The following is a 23,735-nucleotide window of genomic DNA, read 5'->3' on the forward strand; positions in this document are numbered from 1 at the left end:
TCACCAGCGACACCGTGCAAGTCTTGCCAATTATCAAGCAAATTATTCCCTAGAAATATTCTGTAGGTTCGAATTTGCCAAGAATCACTAGTTTCCTGTAATACCCTGCGATCACGAAGTTTTTCTTGCTTTGGTTAGATGGCGTTACCAATCGAAAGATGAATCGATTAAGATCCATTGATTTGAATCGATGAATCGAGTGTTATCTTTCTTGTAACACAGAAGAGAGGATTTGATAAGGAATAGAGTAAAGAAACTAAAAAATAGTAACAAGGTACACTAGTAATGCAACAAATTTTCTACTGCCTTATAGTTAGGTTTAATGATTACCTTTTTTATGTAGAAATAATTATAGTCCAGGCACAAGAGCTAGTTCCAAATGTGTCATTACCTGCAAGTTGTTTGCAATATTCACTTCTGTGTCAACAGGTTTTATCTGAATACAAAAAACGAATTAGCTATTTTTTTGAAAAGTCAATTTTCATATAAATAGCAGCTTATTTCTACATTCGCGCATTAGAGCTAGTAATTTTTATACAATAAAAAAGAACCACAAATCATATGAAAAATCCGGTATATATACTTCAAGAAACTAATTCCTTTCTTGCATTCAGGTAAAACCTGTTGATATAGGAGTGGGCAAACCACTACAGCGAATGACACATCTCGAACTAGCTCTTATATCTGAAGTATATTACAAATATTTTTATGTAAAAAACTGAATTATTTTACGTTCCTAAAGACAGCCTATGACAATCAACTTTGGTCCAATAAAAGCTGTAAATGACAGTGTACTCGAATATAGTCTTGTCACTCTAAACTCTTTTACTTAAATTTAACTAACTTGGCTAATCTAAATAAGCCTATAAAGTATAAAGAGATCGATATCGTCGTTCGGTAGCAAAGAGTCAACTTTCTTTTTTTTTCTTTTTGATGGAAACATCGATTCGAGCACGCTACCGTCGAACGCATCGAAATCCACGATCGGCCTGCCACTGGGCATCGCGTGATCCAATGCGAGGATGAAAAAGAGAAGCGCAGAAGACTCATGGCAATCCGATCGCATTATTCAGATTAGGGCATCGACTGAGCCACGCGGGTATGCGAGCGTACACGCGTTTCTTTGTATGCGTATAAACGTGTACATACTTATATCGGTAGAAGATAATACGGCCGATCGTGCACCGCAGAAGAATGTTAATGGTGCTTCAGTTTTGTATGCAGGAAGTGACGGCGCGTCCCGTCTCATACCGTAGCGGGCCCCGGCGCCCCGGCGTCCGAGCAGAAAAAGCCCCAATAAGACCGATAGAACTGAAAAACCGAGAGATTCACCCGTGGCCGTGTCGGAGGAAGGAAAGAGAGATGCTCCTTTAAATCCCATCATAAACACACACTGCCAGGGGCTCTCAACGCTTCTCAAAAATATACAATCCACGCGCTACTTTACGCATGTCATTATTCCTCCACTCCCCTTGTCACGCGTGGCAGCTGCATTTTTAAATTACTGCATCATTTTTACGAACAGTGTGGTAACAGTGTGGTAACAGTGTGGTAACAGTGTTTTCATTGATGAGTAACGGATTTCTAAGGGCACAGGTTTAATACAATAAATTTTTTATGGAATAGAAATCTTTTTTAATTTATTATTGTAATTGTAGGGAATTGTTTTGTGAACTATGTCACCGAAGACTATTTTATTTTTATTTTTAATCTAAAGAATTAGAGTTAAAAGGCTATGATCGTAAAAAGGCGGGAAAAAATTTGAATTTAAAATAGTTTTGGAGCACTGAATTAATTTGTGTATCTAATACAAGCGATACAATTGAGAATACAAAATAATTCGTGTTGGAACAAATTTGGAAAATGTACAGAAGCCAGGTATATATTTTCTCCTGTCTATTAATGAGCGTAATTCTAGAGTAAAGAAAGTTGGCGGATGAAGACCGTTGCGTATCAATGTGGCGATAGAAAAACTAAGGGTTACATCTTGGCCCTATGAAGCAAGAAATAGAGAGGCGCCAGTCAGAGTTGCAGCTTCGTAATGATGTAGTTACATATCTCGATTTAGCATGGCTCGCAGTCTTGTCCGTTACTGGGTACTTAACTTACTTTACTAGCGCGAGGTTTGCCGCTCTCCTACCTAGGAGCGAGCTGTAGACACAGCTCGCTCGAACAATAACGACAGGACGTAGAAAAAGCAGCTGAGAAAAAAAAGAATGTTACACAGAAAAAAGAAACAAGGTTAAACGGTAGAGAGTAAGCATTCTTATTAAAATAATCATTAGCAACATGCTGTAAGAGGAAGAACCCATTACTATCTGATACTCGAATTAATCGCTACCTAATTCGCTTATCCTACTCTTCGACGCTCAAGAGCTTCTCGCGCTAATGGATCACTTCAATACGATAGCAGAGGAACAGTTATTGGCTTCTGGATTATCTGTTTCCTCGATAGTTACATGGATTCGTGAGTCAGCTGTATTTGCTGTACGATGTGCATAGTATTCGACAAAGTAAAATATTGATTTTTGCAACGTACCAGCAGGCTTTAAGGTAGAACAATAAGACCTGAAGCAGTGTATGCGGAGTACGAGTATCAAGGGGAAAATGGTAGGTGTATTATTGACAAACAGACAAAGTTGTCTGTTTACATAGAAAGCGCTTTTGTATACCGAACTGATTTTGTTCTGGCCACGTAATAGTAAGCCATTTTATGAGATACCTACACATATAAATTGGTAACAGGATGATAAAAGGTCACTGACCAAGATGGAAATTATCATAATTAAATTAAGTTAAGTTTCAAGATTATTTTCAAGACTATTTCTAAAAACACTAAAAACTTCACAGGTGGTTTAAATTGTGTCTTCTATCTTGTATCTATGCTTAATTATTATAAGTACTTGAATGACTAAAGGATCCATAAACACGCGACCAGAATAAAATAGACAGACCGTACCCCGAAGTACAAAAGGCAAGAACGAACGAAAGCATTTATTTTCACAACTACCATTAAATCGCAACGGAATGACCCCTAGATATCGGAATCGATCGATGTTTCAGTCCCACCACGACTCCTAAGCGCAATCGGTATGCTCCAAATACCGGACCCCAAGCGAATCCTCCGAAGAATTCGAAAGGCCAGCAGGGGCTTTGACTATCTCGCGCCACCTTAATGCCCCTATATGCTCTAAACTGCTACTGGCTGCTGCCTCCTTCTCCCGTCCTCGTCCCACCTTCACGTCCTTCCTCGTTCTTCCACGACAAAGAAAACGAGGAGTTCGCGTGCGTGTCTCGAAGCTATGCAACAGGGAGATCCAGGGAAGCTGGGAGGGAGGGATAAACCAATATACCGAGGCCGGTAGCAGCGAAGACTGCGTGACACGTCGGACGCGTGCGTGTGCGTTGGCGCCAGGCCGCATTCTCGCATTCGTTAACTAACACATCGAATTAAGTCCCTCTACGTCGAAGCTCGTGCCTTCTCCCTTACAGCCCCCCTCCTTCCCTCCCTTTATCTCACTGGTCCGTACTCTCTGCTGCGATCCCTCTCGCGAAATCGTCTCCCCTTTCGGCCCCTTCGCTCCCTCGCGATATTAAGAGCGGTCACGGATCCCAAATTTGCCATCCTCCGGGAGGGGGGCGGGGGTAACCGATTTGTCCTCGTCCCGTTTGCACGCCACCGGTACGTGGTTAAGGTGACCGGTTTCCACCGGTGCAAATCGTGTTTCGGGACAAAGCGGTTCTCGGGAAGAGTATCGTCATCCCAGTCTTATCGTCCCGCGAATCGAGACGCACTGTTTTCGTTATCGATGATGATATAATTACTAGGATGCAGTTCTGGATCGAGGAGTGGGCTGTGTCTGGCTTCGGCTGGTTTTTGTTGGGCTTCTTCGTGGTAGTAATTATTGCATTCTAAGGTGATTGGTTTTTGGTATAGTAGTGTAACAGGGATATTGAGTTCATAGCTTGTTTCGAGCCACTCAATGGTAAGGGGTTGACAGTAATAGTACATCTGGTCTTGGCACAGTTTAGAATTCCTGAGTCTTGTATGCAGTATTAAGTTTATAGGGCCAATGTATTGTTTTCTATTTCTGAAAGCAACAATATCCAGTATATAAGTACATATAAAATTTGAAAAGCGTGTCTGGCTATAGGGTCCACAATTTTAATTTATGCACTGAAAGGGTGATTCAAGTATTCAATCCTTTTCAGACTAATAATGTAGGATGATAAAAAGGGGTCGAGAAAACAATTAAATTACTAAAGTCACATAGTCAATTATGAAATGTCGCTGTTTCTTTCTGCTATCAGTACATGCGTGGACTCGAATGCAACTTCTTTTTTTACCACTTCGTCCTACATCGCGACCAACTTCTTGTAGCGTGCTCGTTCATCTTCGCGTGGTCGAGACGAGATTCGTTTAATGTCATCGTTTAGTTGACAGAGCACGATACGACATTCACGGATCATTAATGATATGAGCCGAGCATGAAGCTGTCGCCGATTCTTTTTCACACTGATGTCCAGGGAAAAGAGCGACGGATGGAGACCGTGCGGAGATCACGCCGTGGAAATGCGGCGTGAGGGTCGTGAAATATTTGCTTTCGCTTCAATGATCCAAGAAGAGACGCCTGATCGACGAGGTCGGTAATTAATCGATATCAGTTTACAATGAACGAAAGGGAGCGTTGGAAGAGCGGTTATGATTCCAGTGATCCCATAATGAATGTTAATTACCAGTTAATGGGTAAACTGTGCGGGTTGCTGACGTAGGAATTCTCGTCTGTTAAAAGTTTGCAGATTGATAGACCGTGCAAGTAGGTTATTGACTTATTATTTGTTAGATTTCGTAATATAATAATGTAAATTGAAGTGACTGTCGATATTTTATTGGAAACAAGGAAAAGAAAAAAATTCTGCTCCTCAATCCTTCTAGTAATTGTGTTTTATATTGGTGATCAGTTAATTTATGATTTTTTGTCTATTGAAGTTAATGGTAGTAGCACCTTACTCATTTGACAATAACCCAAATCTTAGATCACCCTTTGAACCCCTCATAAGGAATCCCCATACATGAAAAATATCACCTTTATTTATATATACACAATCGTGAAACATATCAGATATCAATATCTAGTTCAGACATTTAAAAAGGATCAGTAATAGCATATGTGATAGCAACCGGATTAGTTCCTCATCGCTTTCCCAACATTTGCACAGAGTAACACTACGATAATGATGATAATAACACTGGGGATATCAAGGATGATATGATTATATGACAACAAAGGCATTACAACGATGACAACAACAACGACAGTAGTACGGTAATAATAATGGTAACGAGGACAGCTACAAGACAATGAAAATCCATTAATGGTGATCATGAGAGCAACAACAAAGGACGACAACGGCTACTACGATGACAAGAGACAACGCTGACGGCAATGACGGAGGACAATGACGACGATATGGGGATACTACATCAGAACTAGCATTCCAGAAGCGTCCTAAACTGTTTGTCCACTTCGATATTTATCATCTACCTCACCCTGGACACGGTCCCGACTCACAGTGGGCCCCAAAGAAAAGGGTGATGAGGATCTCGCCATGTAGACAGGCTTAAAGGGGGGACAAGAAGGATGTCTGGCTATAATAGAGGCGCCGTGTAACAGCACTCATGCATCTCATTAATATGCTACAATTAAGTATGCATCGTTGTACGCGGACGTTGTTGATTAAAATTGACTGCAAAATTGACACTTGTTAATATTTATTAAATCACATCGTATGAAGATGTACAATGTGTAACATAGTTTATATGTGGAATTAATAATAATAATACCTTATTACATCACACGATGAAAAGATTGTATACGAATAATGACAATGAAGATATAATACATGAATGACTGATTAGTATGCAAGGGGCAAGATTCAGCGATTATAGCCATTATAAAAGCTGATCCTATTATTAATTATTGACCCCACTAATAGGATGATTGAAAAATACTTATAGGTTTTTGTGTCAAAAATGATCAATTACCTTTCATTATTCAAATGAGCTGTTAGTCAGAGGGAATCATGTATAATATATAGAAGATGAGGAAACAAATTAGCTTTAATAACAACTTAAATTGTCACGAATACTTTGATTACCGCGTCATCCGTACGTGGATGACAGTATGATTTATTTGACACTGGACAATATTAATAATAAAAGTCTCACGAACTTAATAAAAGTCGGTAGAAATTCTGTCAAATGTTTGAGGAAACTTCGCAAACCAGGAAATAACTAGATAGATCTAGACATCTTAGAAATCACACGATTTTTCTCGTTCTTATTTTTAATGTCACAAATAGTACCAAAAAATTGATATACTTGGAGGATTATCCATTCCCAATGTTTAAACAAAACAGCACATATCCGAGACGTTAGTCACCGGCACAATCACGCCGGTGAGCATCTTAAACACAGCTCGTACGTCAACAAAATGTATCGTCTGAGGTGTTCAAGGGATTACGCGCCTCACGCGTTCGATTGTTGAATAATCATCGAGATACAGTACGCGATACGACTTTGCTTTCAAGGTATCAGCCGTTTACGAGGTCCGAGCGTCGATCGTACACGTCTACTAGCTACTGCAGACGGAGGAAGAAAGACGCGGAGGCGAGCGAGAAAGAGGCAAACAAGAATCAAGCAAGGAAGGAGCGAGAGGCGCACAGCGAAAAAGAAAGAGAGGGACCCACGAGCAAATTATCTGGTATTTTCTTTCTTTGCGGCTAAGCAAAGGTCAAAAGTTGAGCAATGCTCTCGTTATCGGTGCAAACACCGCCTTCGCAAATGCAGCAACGGAACGGACAGATTTACGACTTCATCGGCTTGCGCGAAAACGTAGTTCCCGCTCTATCCTTTGTCAAACGAACCCTCCTCAATCATCTGACAAATCTCTCTCTATTGAACTCCTCTAGGGTCACTGACAAATCACAGGATTCATGAAGGACGAGATGGGTCGAAATGGGTCCTCCCAGAGAAGTGACCATCCTGAGTGAGGCTCAGTGTCCCCAAGGACTGGCAGAGGCTTAAGCCAAAGCCAAGGGGTTACTCTGGATCGTTTCACGTGCGGAGCTTCCGGTTGTCTGCCTCAGCGAAACGGGAGATAAATAGATCGACGGTCACCGATAAAAAGCGACGAAGGGAGGAGGGAAAAAACGTAGAGGAGAGACAGAGAGAGACGTGTCGTGTACGCGCATAATGTACGAGTCCTGAGAGGAGCTGGAGTCCCTCCCGGAGGCGCGGCGCCGCGCCGCGCCACGGCACGACGTTGCGACTATAAGTAAGTCTCGCGCGGCGCGCCGCGGCTTAATGCCGTTGCCGCGTTCGTGGCGCCAAGAGGAGGGCCCATTGGCGACGATAAGCCTCCTTCGTGTCCGGCACGGACGAGAAAAAGAAAGAGAGAAAAACGGAGATAGACACACAGCAGCCAGCTTTCACCCGCGTTTCAGCAGCGGCTACACATATACACACACAGAGACACGCGTGTACGCATATACCCCGAACGGGGTGTGGATCGCGACAGTGTAGATAATACGTAGCTGTCAGTCGTGTTCGACCAGTGTCAGTCTGCGGTTGGTGCCGGTGAACAGTGGCCGCGTGTCTTTCCTCACCAACTCCCCTAACAGCACACACTCCAACCCCTATCGAGGGGCCTATCCGAGCGATTTCAACGGCCCGCTTCCTTCTTGAACCGTATTTCGTATCGAGGTGTTGCAACCCGACCGATGGTTTCGTAGAAACGCGAGCGTGACACAGTTCATCGTTCAAGTTCACGCGGAGTGACACGGTCGAAGGCTTCTATCGTTCTTCACCCGTCGAGCAGTGGAAAAAAACGCTTCGAACCGAAAGAGTGTTCTAACTGGTGCCCTGGTGGATCCGTCATCCGGTCGTGTTCGCTGGTAGCGGGATAAAAGAGCCGGGGTGCAAGTGTCAGTGACAGAGGAAGAGGGGGTGCGCATGGTCCGTGCGGCCCGTGGCGAGATTCACCCCTGTCCACGAGCGCGGACCCTTCTACTGACCGTTTGGATGGTGATCGTCGCGGTCGCGTTTTGACGTTCCGACGACCATGTCCGGTCTGTTTTACACGCTTCTGGGCCTGGCGGCCAGCACCAGCCTCCATTGCGCCGTCCGACGAGAGATAAGCCCGTGCACCTGCCGACAGGAGGAGTTCTCTAGTCCCGTTATCAACCCGGCCGCGGCGGCCGCCGCTGCCGCGGCTGCTGCCAACACCGCCAGCAATGCTGCCCACCACGGACACGGGGAACGGATCGAGGTGGTCTGCGAGCGCATGGATTCGTTCGAGCAGGTCGCGGGGGCGTTAAGGGGCAAGTTCACCGCCGAACAGCAGATCACTCTGAGGGTCTCGCACTCGAACCTCAGGGATATATCGCGGCACGATTTCAAAGAGCTGCGGATGTCCATCACCAGGCTCGAGCTCAACCACGATCATCTAGGGTGAGTGTAAGTTTGCACGCTCACGAGCCGGTCCCTCGAGCTTCCTACGTGTCAGGCGGACTCTGTTTTCTACGCGACGCGAGCGGTAATCTCAGTCTTGCTGCTCTTTGCTCGTCTATCGTTGATCTTCCTTGTGTTTATTAGCACCTTATCGCCTCTTTCGGAACGACCTCCCGTCTAACGATGAGTTTTACCAAGCGTTATTTTTTTTCGTCTTTCGATGATTCTTTGGGAAGTTTCACGAGTTTTACGTACTTTCTTTCGAGATGTCATTCAATATTTCTGTCAGTTGAATTTTATGCACTCGTGCACTGTTCATATTCTGTTGCATAAAATAGTACAAATTGTATGTTAATACTTATAAGAATGTATACCTTATCAAATGTCAACGAACTTTACCTCACAATTAGGTTCCGTGCCAAAACAGTGCATAAGAGCTAAAAAAATTTCAGCGTTTGTGTTAAATTTGTACTCTATATACCTAGATTCGTTTCTTCCAAAATAGAGGAATTTTTATCTCGGTTAATACGTTCAAATTAAACCTGAAAATAGTGTAATTAATAGTCCTCTATTTTCTCTCTTTTTTCTGCCTCTCTACGGTAGTCCTTAAAGACACATATCGATGATTGAAAAGTAAAAGTCGCTCCCCTGAGTGTTTCATTCCGCTTTATTCTTCAAGAATGCAAAGGTTTCGCGTAAGGAAATGCGTGTCGCTACGAAACAAAGCGCTCCATCAGCCAATGTAGCAGAATGAATACTTTCGCTCGCGATTGACCTCGCGATTTCAAGGAATCCTCTCCCGTTCATGGAAGATGTAAAATCGAAGAAATTCTTTCGGCCCTTTCTGACGAGCATTAAAGGAAATCGTTTGACACGATAATAGTGATATCAGCCACGCTTGCTCTAATCATGCGCGTGTACACTCGATCCATCAAATGTGATTCTAAACTTTTGAAACTTCCTTTTTTATTTATTTTTCTCAGAGTTTTTCCGTTATTTCTGTTTTCATACATTTTAAGCAATTCAGCTCTTCTGACAGTCGCAATTCTGTGACGCATCATTAGTAAATACGCGCAACTAGAGATACTTTGATTTCTAGAATTTATTGCTGCAGCTATCAATGATTAGCGTGTATCTAATCGAAATGATTAGCTTAAAAAAAAATTATAATTCTTTTTAATATTTCTTTTCTTTCTTTTTTTACTTTTATTCCTCGTTGATTCAAAACGACGTTACTTTGACTGCCTTAGTAGCTTCACTGCTGAGCTCTGACAATATTTAAGAAGAAGTGACTCGATGGGTGAAATTTGATCTGATAAAAGATTCGTAACGCTGAATAATAAAGTTGACAGTGCATTTCGTTCGTTTTAACCACGAATTTCTCGATCATTTGCGAAATAACTTTCGTAAAGCGTACGATACAAAGAGCACGTAGACAAAGAGGTGAAAAAGTCAACGAAACTATGTACACGCAGAGTCAGCGCAGAAAGTAATTATCGCAGGTATTTCTGCGCAAACATTTGTCATTCAAGGCTCATAGAGGAGCACGCGTGCAAACGCACCACATGCATTGATACGAACGACAATATCTTTACAAAAGGTCATCGTCTGATGTTGCGAGCACTGAATAAAGATGTTTGTATATAACAAAGAAGTGGCTCCAATTAGCGTAATTATTTCGCAGATCGACGGTTACATAGAATGCAGAGTGGCAGCGGGAAACCTTTACGAGCGTCCTTCAATTCGTAATGTGTTCACTCGAACAGGGAATGTACACCGCTATCTGGTCCAACTATTTTAATCTTCTTCTTTATCTACAGATGCCACTTTTTATTTTTATATATTTTTATATCGTCAAACGATAATGTATTAAATAATACAGAGATAAATACGTCAGAAATCAAATCCTTTTCTGCCTCGAAAATTCCCCCATCGAGGTGATTAAATTAACTGAATTTTATTGAGAATTACCATAAAAGAGAGGCGGAAGAGGTGGGATAAAAGCGAGAGTAATTAAGATAAAGCTGAGGTCTTTGTTCGAAACGGAGCAAAAAGGATACCTTCGAAGAAATAGGAAAGAAAAAGAAGCTCTGTTGCGCGATACACCGATACGCGAAATTGGCCTTATTAATGCCAACTTCCTGATTAGAGTCGAATGTGGCGGGAGTGACAAGTTTTCGCGTTTCTATTATAGAAATTACCTTTGTCATAGTAAGAATGACACAAAGGACGAGCACTGGTCTTCCTTGATTATCCTGATACGAGTACTTTGCCGAGAGAGATGAGAGAAAACGAAAGTCCTTGAGGAGTGAACGATCATCGAGAATGCGTCTTCTCACGAGAGACAGAAAAGGAAAGAAAGAGGCGAGAGCGGGCGCGAGAATGAAATCTTAATCGTGCCTGACCTTTTCGACGACGAGTTATCGACGGGCTCAGCGCTTATCGTTTCGGAATAATTAAATAACGAAATGCTGGCGTGAACCAACATTATGTGAATAATCGAACGATAATGACTGCCAACGCCTCTGTTTCGGACATTCCATTGTACCTTTACCTTTTGAGAGGGCCTCAAGATTATGTAAAATTGCTATATAGAAACTAAGCTGAATGAAACACTTTTATCAAAAAGAACTATTTTAATTGTGAATTGTCTAATTTTATGGAAATAGTGTACTCTAACTTTGACTGCTATGTTAGTCTTATTTAGGCAACAAGTGTAGAAAAAAACTATTAGAAAATAAATTGAAAAGTTAATTAAGGAAGAAGTGGAAGAAGCCTTGGGTTTATATAATATTAAAAGCGCTGTGTTTGTTTTGATATAAGTTCTGGTAAATATAGCCTAGTAGTTCAACTATTAAATTACTATGCAGGTATTTTTGTAATAAAGGGATAGTTCTCAAAACATTCAGTTTAATTAGTATTCACAGAAGTCTCGTGACAAGTTGTTTATACTGAGTGAATAGTTTAACGCAATCCTTCTTGCTCCATAAGTGGAGCATGACGGAAAAATTCGAGTTTCCTTCTTTGGTCCGTGACTAGGACAATGAACACTAACTTTGTTACACCACTGATAATTGGTAATTGATTGTATATCACTCGTTAGCAGTGTGTTTACAAGAACACATGTTGTTCGGCGTTTGATCGCTTACAGACGAAGATAACGTGTTATCGAGAAATGGCACTCGAGGAGGTTTAAGTTTTTCGTGTTCGAGAGTTATCTGGGGAGATCGATGGCCTAACTATCTCGATTATAATCGGTCCAAATATATGTAGCAACTTACCATGAGTTTTCATCGATTGATTAGCATTTTTCACAAAAAATTAATTCCAGTTTTTATATTTCTCAGACATTTTCCATTCCACGCATAGTAATTTTAGTTTTAAACAAACCAGTTTTTAATTAACTTCTCTTTTTATTTATTTCTTAATTCTCTGTTTTCCCAGTTGCCTAGGTTAAAAATTCCTATCTTTTTTTATTTTAATTACATAATTTAATATTATTTATGATGTTATGTAGATGAAACTGTCACTCACATATTGGTAACGTAGTAGTCAAAAGGTTAAACTTTGGAAGGGTTGAATATTATCACGAATCAATTCATCGTAGATCCATCGTAGATACTTCATTACATACTGAATAATAGGATTAAGGAGCCTGTTCGTGTTTTGTAGGTTCGTAGACGGCAATGTTTTCGCGGGTTTGGGAAGAACGCAGTATCTTAGTCTCGCGGATAACGAGGTACCGTCTATACCGAGGCATATTCTGTCGCATCTGTCATTGCTGAGGACCCTAGATCTCAGCAGAAATCGGATAAGCCGTATAGACTCGGATGACTTTAAGGTATGCATGTATACACAACTCATAAAAATCTGCTTCGCTATTCTACTGTCTCTATTTCCAACAGAGATGGGCAGGATTTTATTCTCTTAATTGTGCTGCAAAGTGAATCAATTTTTACTCAAATAAGAATGTATCTCATTAATTATATTAATCAAAATAATTTAAATCAATGCCCAACTCTGATTCAACTTTTATTATGTACAAAATCTACATATACTCGATTTTATGGTCCATTGCGATGGAATGCCAAATAGTTGACACGTGAAACACGTGCGTGAAAATGAGACACGTAAAAGGGATATCGACTGGCAATCGTACATACGGAGTACCTCGTAAACAGGAAGAATATGAATGCGATATTAATGATGATCAATTATAACCGTTGATGTAACCTTTTTGACCGTTATAGCGCTGACGCTTTTATCGAATTGATTAAATCTGATCTCCTTTAAACCGAATAACTTCTGGGATGTATGAATCGTCTTGGACGTTCATTACGATCCCTGTTGCATGAAAAGGGGAAACTTTTTATTTAAGGCTGTACTCCAAACCTAATTCAATCCCCCTCCAAGTTCCATAACATTTTTCTAGAACACTTCCCTCACAACTAAAAAAAAAAGGAAACATAAAGGACAACATTTCGTAAGAGATGGGTAAACATGAATAATCAAACTTATGCTAACAAACTCGCAGTGGGAAATAGGATTCACTAGAGATTACACATTCTTTGCGTTTCTTTTCCCACTGGAACAGATAAACTGAGCGAATAATATTTTCTCCTAAGCACGTTTCGCGGTCTACGCGTGACTCGATGATGTACTCGCAGCCGGCGTATGAACGAACAATTCATCTCGAGAAGAGGAAGACAGGCAGCAGAGGTTGGTGGGGTTCCCCTGGCGCTTGACGCGCACGTGACCAAACACGTGCAGAGAATTGTCCGCCAATCGTTCTCCAGACGATTCGTGCTACTTGCGAGCCTCTTTTTTTACAACTGCCTCGTGCTGTTTACCGCACGTTCTGTCCGCTGGAACAAAAAATAAAAATACACCAAAGCCTTCTGTTCGCACCTCTGACACCGCTGTGCTTCTACCATGTAACTTTTTCTTGCTTGGCAGCGTATAATCGGTAATGTACGCTACAAACTAGCCGCTCTTCGTTACATAAGATTCTTTCTGGGATATATCATATTTGCAACTTATCTTCGAGTTTGCAACTCAATTATTTACGTACCGAGTTATAACCTTTGTATTGCTTGTTTGTATATTTTAAAGCAAAGTAAGCATTTTATTGTCGCGTATTCATTTAAAAAAGGAGGGAAATATAGATGGTGTTTTAATTATTGTTTAATTATTTGGAGAAAGAATGTGTATGTTTATCGTACAGCGGTGAACAGCTGAATTGTTGATTCGTATCGATTGGTTTCCGCAAATACAGTGCAACATGCATACACCTACACGCTTTGGACATTCCAACCACGTAACAATGCCTCTTCAATAATCCGTTCGCACTTGTTGGTGATCCGTGTCGCTGCCGCTCTCGATTGAAAGCTACGCGTCCTCGGATTTAATCGTCTCCAACGACGTTAATCGCGATCCCTTTTAAAATGTTGTCTCATTTTCTTTTTGCGCATAAATCGAGTGTTCTGTCGCCTCTAAATAGTTTGCAGCCCGAAAACGCATTCTCATCGTATGATTTTCAGTACAACCCGACGCTGCAGCATCTCTCGATGGCCGGAAATGCGATCTCGGAAATGGTACCAGGTTCTTTACCGCCATTGGTCAAGCATCTCCATGTCGGCAGGAACCACTTGCAAAGCCTGAATCGAACTTTACGGTACGAGAACTCTTTTTTTTATAGATGATGAAAATAAAAAAGTAACCACTTTTTAGCATTTAGCATAAAAAGAACACAATCCAATTTTTCAAAAAATTATGTCCGAGTTCTATCTTTCTTATAGCAAGTAAACGATTATTGGATTGCTTGAATAACAAAAATGCTGATTTTTAAAAATATACTTAATTTATTGGAAATGTAGAATATTCGATAGGCGGAAGATTTCAAAGTTTAATTTATATCTGAAGGATTTAAAAATGCAATATAGTTTTTGGATTATTAAAAATTCATGTAAGAATACAACGAGCTTCTAGAACATATCCGGACATCCTGTTTATTGTTCTGTCACTGCTTGTTGCTTAATTGGCTCTATTCGTCGTTAATGCAACGGGCAGTTCTTGGGATGACCGAACGATCGAGCAAACGTGTACTGGGATTGCATACGGAGGAGAGAACAATTAAGCTTGCGCGTTTAATGTTCACTATACAGAGTGAGTTGAAGTATGGAGTGTAATTGAGGATTTAAAATAAATCTGTGTGATTTTTAATATTTGCGCTTACATATATAATAGTTATTTACTATAATTTGACAATCTTGGGCTTGTGCTAATTAACAATCAAGACATTTATCTAAATATCTTGTTATTATTGCATCAACTGTTTAATCTTATTGTAAAATCCAGTACAATCTCTTTTTTATTTGCACAATCTTCTCCAATCCACTCTGTGCATCTCAAAAAGCAGCTGCTCTTCATCGAATTGAAATCAAAGAAACCATTCGAGCCACTGGAGCAGAGCTAATTTGATTTGTTTTAAACTCTTTGGGAACGAAAGGCACGCGATCCACGTGGCTCAATTTTGTTACAGAGATCTGAATCAGTTGGAGTGGCTACTAATTAACGCGAACGAGCTGACATCCTTGGACGGCGAGCTACCGTCCTCCGGGCACAACTTGAAGATGCTGTATGCGGTCGACAATAAACTGACTCACCTGCCCGCGGAATTCCGCTATCTGCATCGTTTGGAGACTCTATTCCTCCAGCACAATAAAATTCGTAGCCTGGACGGAACGTTGCAGAAAGCTCGACGATTGAAATTTCTCGAACTTTCGTACAACGACCTGCAAGAGGTAATTTTCGCGCGTGTTTCCCGTAATCTGGTATATTATCGCAATTTTTTCATTCCTGTGTTTTTCCATCGAAAGCGATGATAAATTTTATTCGATTTGGAAACGTAATCGATCATGTAAGATTGGCACACATGACCCAGTTTGATAAAATTTACATATGTTAATTTCTAAAAAAAGTGAAAGTAAACTTCGCAACGATAATTCTACAATAATGTTATCTTATATGATATGATTGTTCTGAAATTGACTTTGCTTATCATACAGATATTATTGATATATTTTGTAGAATTCTCTGATTCCGTATGGCAGAGAAATTTAAACTTCCTTTTAACCAGTACTATGTATCAATCTTATTGCACGTTTCAGTGAACCGGGAAAAAGCTATTTTAATTTAATAAGAGATTATCCTTAATCCCCTGTTCGAACACAGCGAAGCGTTGTAAAACACGTAGATATACAGTTGCGCAAAGTGCAAGCGCACGATCGCGAAGCATGATAACGCGTGGAGGCGTTCGTCCAGTGTTCCGTGCATTAAGTCAATTACTGCATCCTAACGTAATTATTATGTCGTGCGTTTCCGTCCTGCGGATTAAATTTTTATTGAAACGGACGGGTATGCGCCGGTCTTCGTCATATACATAATTCGTTCCACTGACTTATCTCAAACGGCCGATATCAAGGGCTTCACATATCACGACTGAAAATATTTAATTGAGAAATGGGTGAAAAATTCTATTACTGGAATTCTATTAGAATCTTATCTAATGGTAATGGAGTAGAAGTTCAAATTTTTAAATATTCAAATATTCAAATATTAAAATTTTTAAATATTCAAACATTAAAATTTTTAAATATTCAAATTTCAAATGTTCAAATATTGAATTTTTTAAGTAAATATTCAAATATTCAAATTTCATATTTTCAAATTTATTTAAGTCTTTAATACACTGTGTGTTGCAACTTGTATTACGTTCCTAAACGAAAACTGGGTATCTAAGAAACAATTGTTATGATTATGAGACATATGAAATGAACTCAGAAGAGATATCAGTATTATAAGAAAAATATTTTCCCTCAGCTAACAGAGGAAGACTTCATAGAGGCAGAGTTGTTGGAAGATCTCGAGCTCGGACACAATTCTTTAAAATCGCTAGGCGGTGGTGTCGGTGCTAACGGTGATGGAAACGGGGGCAACAGTGTCCTTTACCCTCTCAGGTCGCTGAAGAGCTTGAACTTGACGCACAACGAACTTCACGAGTTCTCGTTTGCGTCCCTTCGTGGTCTGCGCGAGCTACGGTTGCTTGATCTCTCGAACAACAGGATCACGAGGCTCCACAGAGGGAGGACACCTTCTGAGGTATGTGTTCAACGTCTCGATCAGAAATAGATCACGTTTTCATAGAGTCACGAATAAAATTTTACAAGAATAAAATAGAATCTCCATTTTCAAGTATTCATTATTCGAATACTCCACTATCTGAAAATTGAAAAATTCCAGAGGATGTTAGACTCACAAAAGAGTTCACAAAAAGACGAAAATGTTTATGTTACTACACCTAACAATTTTGGGGTATTTTACTTTAGCTTAGATATTGGCAATTCTACAGTAACCAAAAATATATTGTTTCTACTTGTTTCTATCGCCTTTATAGAACCTAGTAGAGGAGGAAGGAGAAGAGACAGCAGGTAGCAATATCCAAGACATGCGACTGCAGCACAATGAGCTGAGGAGCTTGGACGGGTCGTTGTTTCTGGGAATGAAGGAGCTGCAGAGGCTGAATCTCAGTCACAATGCTCTGGGGCCGACAATTGGGCCGCGCGATTTACGGGGTCTCGACGGTCTCAAAGTCCTTGATCTCTCTCACAATGAGCTCACCACTTTGGAAGACACGTCAGAGGTATGTCACAAAATGAACTCTATCGATAACATCTTAATCGACGTTCCTCATTGACAATTGCTACACGCGTAGTTCCCCTCAAATGTACATGTGTCATCTCCATACAATTGCTCTCACTTATACTATACCGATAGCCTCTTTGTAATGACAACTGTTATATGTTAGGCTCTAACAATGAGAAGAAAAATATATTTGTGAGATTAAGAAGAAACTGACGTATACGAATTTGGTAGAAATAAAATGATGAGTCTTTAACATGAGAAATGTGACCTGTAGTACCCTCGAGAAATTTCTCAGGTTTTAAGTTTTCCTGACTGTGGTTATAAAACAAAACGACATAGGTTACATATTTCTATCTTCAAGGCATTGACGAGCAAAACTTTGAACCTTACTTCTGTATCATGGACTTGCATCTTATTGTAATTCTTTATAAGAATAAATTTTTTCTTTATTTTTTCTTTTTATATTTTTTCTTTATAAGAATAAATTTTTTCTTTATTCTTTATAAGAATAAAGAATTACCCCATAATTCTTTTACCCCTTTACCCCTTTATAAGAATTATCCCATAGATTTCTATGACAACAAAGTCTAAACTTCTTAGACTGAATAACAATAATAAACTCCATTTTTTAAAAATATGATATGTCGTTTTGCCTTGTAGCCATAGATACATACTCTCATATTAAATCTCGAACTAGATTTGTCCCTTCTGCCAAAATCTATATAACGCAAGAAAAATTATGTGCAACTTAGACGTGGCTCCCCTCTCTGGAAGAACTGAACGCGTCTCACAACCGTCTGGTGACGCTGTCCGAGAGGGACTTCCGTGGGTTTCCGGTTCTCTGCTGGGCGGACGTCAGCGCGAATCGGATACGGACCCTGATGCCCGAACTGGTGATGAACACTCGTTGTACTGTTCACGGCGTGCAGGATGTGCTTCGTATATATCTCCAAGGTAAGCGGAACCCGTGCTAGCGAGACGATTTTTTCCAGAAAGCACGACGCGTAATCGTGTTTGCGATCGATAAAAAGCCTCGTGGAAAATTCAAGAGCATCGATGCCCTCGCCCCGTTTAACCAACCGTAAACACGATTGATAAGGGCCAGAAAAGGCGAAGGTGACGCTCGAATGAAGAAAGAAGCGATGGTAAACACAGGTGTACCGCGGCAGGCACGCGTGTTACTGGATCGCTGATTCGATAATGACGCATGGGGACGCATGGGGACGCATGGGGGTGTTTGTTTCTCTTTTTTATTTTTCGTAGAACACTGGCTTGATTTATCGAGTAAGACAAATTCGAGGGAATCGGAAGGTCGTTTGGCAAACCTAAGGAAATTGATTTCCGTTGCCACTTGTTTGAACGATGATAGATAGGATTGTGAAGTACAGGTGATTGGATAATTGTATGCAGATTATGCCATATGTGTAGGTGCTGACGAACTTAATATCGTGATAACTTTGTTGCGCTAAGCTTTATCTCAAAAGGATTTAGAATTTTCAAAATGCTTTTTCAAAAATTGTATGATGCTTGTGGACCATTTAACTCAGGAAATACAAGCTCTTTAATGAGATCATTTTCATTTCAATCTGTACGATACTTCTGCAGGTGAATATGCTCCGTTTTTGCAGTATTAATTATAGAGTCTTCGTCCCTTGCAGCTCAACTCCAATAATTCACTACTTTAAAATTGTTTTCCCTAACTCGCTCTTAAAGATTCAATATCGAAAGAATAAAAATCAAGATAAAGAATTTCTGTATAATTGAGATAAAAACACGCTAGTTGGTCTCGGGTCAGGATACAGCATTATGCTAATTAATTTGTTAAGCTACGAGTTCTTACCAAATGGAAGCAATTAATTTTTCCTACACCTAAAATCCCAAAAAACCTCTATGCCCACATTAATTCTCCCAATACTATAAATCTATGGCCTGTGGTACAGTCATCGTCGATGTCTCGGTTTCCACCCTCGCAGGGATAACGCGACGTTCGGCATGCAGACGCGCTGAATGGGCGCCAGCTTGTAATTAATAAACACGTCGTTAAGTGTCGCGAGGACGGGCGAGAGAAGCGGCAGATGGAAGGAGACAGAAAGGGAGGACGGGTCATGAGAGTGGCCGGTGCCGGGAGAAAATAAATTGCTGGCTGATAATAGCGGTGGCTCCCGTTCGCCGCTGGTGCCGTGCATTTATTATTTTGTTATAAGAGTTACATTTCACGCGATAACCCCCGTTGTGGCGCCATCTCGTATTATTTATTGTGTACCGAGGACGGTTCATTCGCTGTTGTTATTGTTCAAATATACGATTTTTCGTGGCGCCGTTATCGTGTCCAATCCCGTTATCTCGGCCCCGGTTTCATTATGTCTCGAACTCGCTTGTTCCTCGTACGCGGACGACCGTCTCCAGTCTGCTCTGGCCGAACCTTCAGCGATCCGCGACGTCCCCTTCTTGTTATTGAATCCGCGACTCGATTATGTGTTTACGCGGTCTTAACGACAGCATAAACAACCGTCGACGTAAGCAAACAGCTCGCTCGTCGTCGTCCTCCAGTCGATGATCTCTCATCGTCAGCGATGATCAGAGAAATCTGATAGAATGAGTTTAAACCCTGCTAAAGCGAAGCAGATGCTCGATTATTTGGATGAATTAGCGCGATAATCGAATCGAACGCTTGAAAAGCCACCCAAGCGGTTTAAATTAATCTCATTAACTTTTGGAGATGCGGTTTTGTGCTTCTTGTCGATTTCGCGGCAATTGAATCCTTTCAAAAGAACAATTATTAATAAAGTAGTACATGCTTTCTGTGAAACTAGGGAAGATTATGTCGGACATGTACTTCAAAAATGACATAACTCAAAACACGTGATTTTTAAAGTATTTGAAGGATAAAGATGCATTCTAAGTATACACTCTATAATTTTCAGATTTAATGTCCAATCTTCACAATCATTATATTATCCAAGTTCGATTGAAAACGATTAAAAACCCACTTCAATGATCAAAATGACCCTATCTATACCGATAGTCAATATTGTAATTATTTCAGAGAGTATATTTATGCTAATTAACTATCAAGTGATAACTTTGAAGAATATATAAATTGAAATTCCTCTTTGATGAATTGTACCGTAAAGCAATCGTCGCAAGTGTTCCCAAGGCCGTCTCTTCTATCGTTTCTATCCGTTATTTGTTCTCTTCGTCATTCGGCCACAGGAAAAAAGGCCGCAAGGAACGAAAGAAAGTTTGCGATCTCCCGATCCGTTTTCTGCTTACAGATAATCCAGTGCTGTGCGATCCAGGCCTCGCGGATCTGACCGTGGCCCTCGAGGTGAATCACGCGAAGGTCTACGGAGTGGCCAACGATTGTCCAACCACCGCCTCGACGCCTACCGAGCAGACGTCGCCTCTTCCACCGTTACCCGCGACGCTGTTGTTGGCCGCGGCGGCGGCTGCTTCCGGCGGAAACGTGTCTTTCGCCGCGACCCTCGAGTAAATCGTCCACGGCCGCGGAGGATCGTGAGCGATCGACCGGATAGAGAGCTCGAGGAGGGAGAGGTTCACAGACGCGAAACTGTTGGGGGAAGTTGTTCCGAGTCGTGCAGCTGGCCATCGTCCGCGCAGGCTGCGCGTGCAACGAACAGTTTCGTCGCAATGGACCGGAAGTGCGTGGACTCTGATGACGGTGGAGAAGGTGCCACCTCGCCTCCTCAAACGTAACGCGCCTGCTTCAGTTGGTTCGTTTGATACGCTCGTCGGGAAACGTGCCGACGGGCGTCGTTGTATAATGCGAAAGACAGATGCTCGTTAGCTCTTTGACTGTAAAGCAGAAGCTTTGGCACGCTTGGGAATTCCACATAAACGCGACACAGTTTGAAAAGTTCTCATCTAATTTTGACAGGACTCTCCGCTATGCGCGGTATGACATTAATGCAGTTTTCGATGTATAGTTATTGGTTCGTTTGCTGTGCGTCATATAAACGATATTTTCAATACTATGTCACTTTCGTAAAATAGTAAAAATGTTATACTAAGGGCGTGTGTACGTACGTACATAGGTGTACACGCCTTTCGTTATACATATGTATTAAATGAAAAGTAGCAAGTCTCATTAGTCTTACTAAAAGAAACACATTTGTCTTCAATATGATTCTTACTATTCGTAAGGGGAGGTGAATGTATGTACATATACCCCATTCGCAGTCAAAGGGTTAATTTGAGAAAAGCGAAGAACCAACGAGAAACTTGTCGTTGAGGTTGATCGACGGCTGGCCACTGTTCGATAGTGGAAGAGTCGATCCCCTGATCGATGGACGTGCAGGTGTCCACTAGTAGATATTAAGCGACGAGAGATATATATTTATTTTAACGAGCTTCGATCACATATCGCGAGAATGTGGTTCCTTTTATCACGGAGGGAACCGGTTTCCGGCGTTTCGCGCGGAGGAAATGGTATGAGGACTACGAAATGATCCGCGCTCTGAAGAAAGAGAGTGTATATGCCTGTGTGCGTGTGCGCGTGTGTGAAAAGAATGAAAGAGAAGAGTGAAGAATGGAAGAGTAACGAACAATGAGTAATTGTACGAATTTAGTAGCAATCTACTGAAAAAGTCTCTGTTTTGTAATAGGACACATAACTACACGCTGTAAATAGTCATTAATCCAGCTAACTCTTAAACCATCATACGTCCCGAATTTCGCGCATATCATTCCTGCCTACATTTTTATTAATATCCTTCGAGGTAATTGCGACTACGTAGCACAAGTTACGATAACGAAACGGTATAAATTCGGTAGGGATAGTTTCGAAGTCGATTAGCCTTTACACCTCCCCTTTCTTTCTTAATCGATCTCGAAACGATCGTTCACCATCCACGCTTCAAAGTATTATATCCGTAAAACTATGCCTTTACTGAAGCAACAACGAGGAATATCTTGTTCCAAAATGTCTCCAAGAAACATCTTACAGAAACAATTTATTCATACCGAAGCAATATTTCTGAAGTCCAGAGCCAAAATGTATTAAGTACACTTCTTCTCAGTATAATTTAATATACTTTGGTTCTGGAACAAACATTCTTCTTTTTCAAGATACATGTGAACAGCAACAAGAAGTTTCTCTTTGTTGCTTCAGTGAAGATATAGCTTAACGCTTGCGCGACGTATCGTGTATCATCATCATATTTCGATCGCATTAGATTATTTCGATTAACAGTATCGGGGTGATACGAGCGAGGTCCAGCGGAACTATGACTTTTGTATTATTGTTTTTGGTTAGGACAAGAAATGTTCATTACATGCAAAGTGTAATTTGCGTAATCCGCTAGATGTTAACCGTATCAGAACCGATCACTGAAAAACGACAACGGAAGACGGCTAAATGCGTTCTACATCATAGTATAATCTATCGACATTCCCATCTCGTTGACGTGTTCGATCTTTAATTAGATTCTTGAATGATCGAGTAAATGAACGATCGGCCGGGTCAATAGTGTAAGTGAAATCTGTTAACTTTACGTTGTATACGCGATATGGACTGATTGGCAGTGGGCGATCAATTGACCCTCTGGTTAACTCGTGCCAATAGGGATGAATTGTTATCAACGTGCTTCTACGCATACATAATCAATTGGCCCTTTTCATGTACCGTGTAAGGCACATGAATAATTTCGTACGTAATTTGCATTAATATTCTAAATTAATTGCATTGATATTCTAAATTAATGTGACGCGAGCGACAGGGAAAAAGGAGGAATTCGGTGTCTTGGAAGCCCTATTGGATGGAAGAAACCTGAATTTCAATGAAAAATGGTTATCTAGATGATTCGATGCTTAATTGCCTATTTAAAAATAAAATTCAACAGAAATGTAAATATTCAAAGTTCTTTTCTTTTAAAGTTATAAAAAAATCAGTGCCGATAAAGTCACATTGTTAAAATATGACTGTAATGTTTTGAATCTGTTTTCTCTCTGTTTCTTGGAAATCACTATTATTGGTCCTTCTTTCATACAGAAACTAGAGACAGTTAAAATTATGCACAGACAGAATTGTTGATGCAAACTGCTGGCTTCAAAATCAAAGTAATTTATCAGTTAAGTATTTTAAATAGGTGAATTATTAAATACTGCAGGAAACAAAGAACAGATTATTGAGTATTAGACAATATTTATAGCATTCATTTGATATGTATTTAAAATCTAGCAATATTCACGGTTTTAAACAAAACTTATTCTTGCATAGCCATGAAACCACCAATATAATTATGAATGTATTTTCATAGGTGCCATATATATATATATATAGAAATCAAATGGAGACCTGTTTGAAACGTTAGTACCTAAGTAATTTAACCACACTGTGATTAGCAGTTTACTGTTTCTAATGCAAATTGTAAGCAGATAGTATGTCAAAACACGTGACAAAATACATGTAACAATACCAGAAGATTACTGTGCTAATGATAAATATTATATTTTAATAAGATCATACCAATGTTAAGTCTGCGATGTTTAGCATCATAAG

At 40.5% G+C, this 23,735-nt stretch overlaps 1 protein-coding gene across 1 annotated transcript; it reads left to right on the forward strand.

Annotated features, from left to right (window-relative positions):
* The first annotated feature begins 7,622 nt into the window (after nt 1-7,622).
* Nucleotides 7,623-20,836, forward strand: Ltl (leucine-rich repeat-containing larval translucida). The gene is made up of 8 exons (XM_076374869.1): nt 7,623-8,512; nt 12,185-12,353; nt 14,053-14,186; nt 15,054-15,315; nt 16,394-16,672; nt 16,968-17,213; nt 17,968-18,169; nt 20,491-20,836. The coding sequence occupies exons 1-8, from the start codon at nt 8,124-8,126 to the stop codon at nt 20,706-20,708; spliced, it is 1,899 nt and encodes a 632-aa protein (XP_076230984.1). The 5' UTR covers nt 7,623-8,123; the 3' UTR covers nt 20,709-20,836.
* Nucleotides 20,837-23,735: the final 2,899 nt, after the last annotated feature.

Source organism: Calliopsis andreniformis, chromosome 3, assembly GCF_051401765.1.
Source record: "Calliopsis andreniformis isolate RMS-2024a chromosome 3, iyCalAndr_principal, whole genome shotgun sequence".
In the NCBI taxonomy this organism is placed as follows: Eukaryota; Metazoa; Arthropoda; class Insecta; order Hymenoptera; family Andrenidae; genus Calliopsis; species Calliopsis andreniformis.

Bases quoted from the DNA above. Each gene is read 5' to 3' on its own strand.
- Ltl (XM_076374869.1), top strand. From the start codon at position 8,124: ATGTCCGGTCTGTTTTACACGCTTCTGGGCCTGGCGGCCAGCACCAGC. The intron at 17,214-17,967 runs GTATGTCACAAA...TGTGCAACTTAG, and splicing joins CTTTGGAAGACACGTCAGAG to ACGTGGCTCCCCTCTCTGGA. The intron at 18,170-20,490 runs GTAAGCGGAACC...TTCTGCTTACAG, and splicing joins GCTTCGTATATATCTCCAAG to ATAATCCAGTGCTGTGCGAT.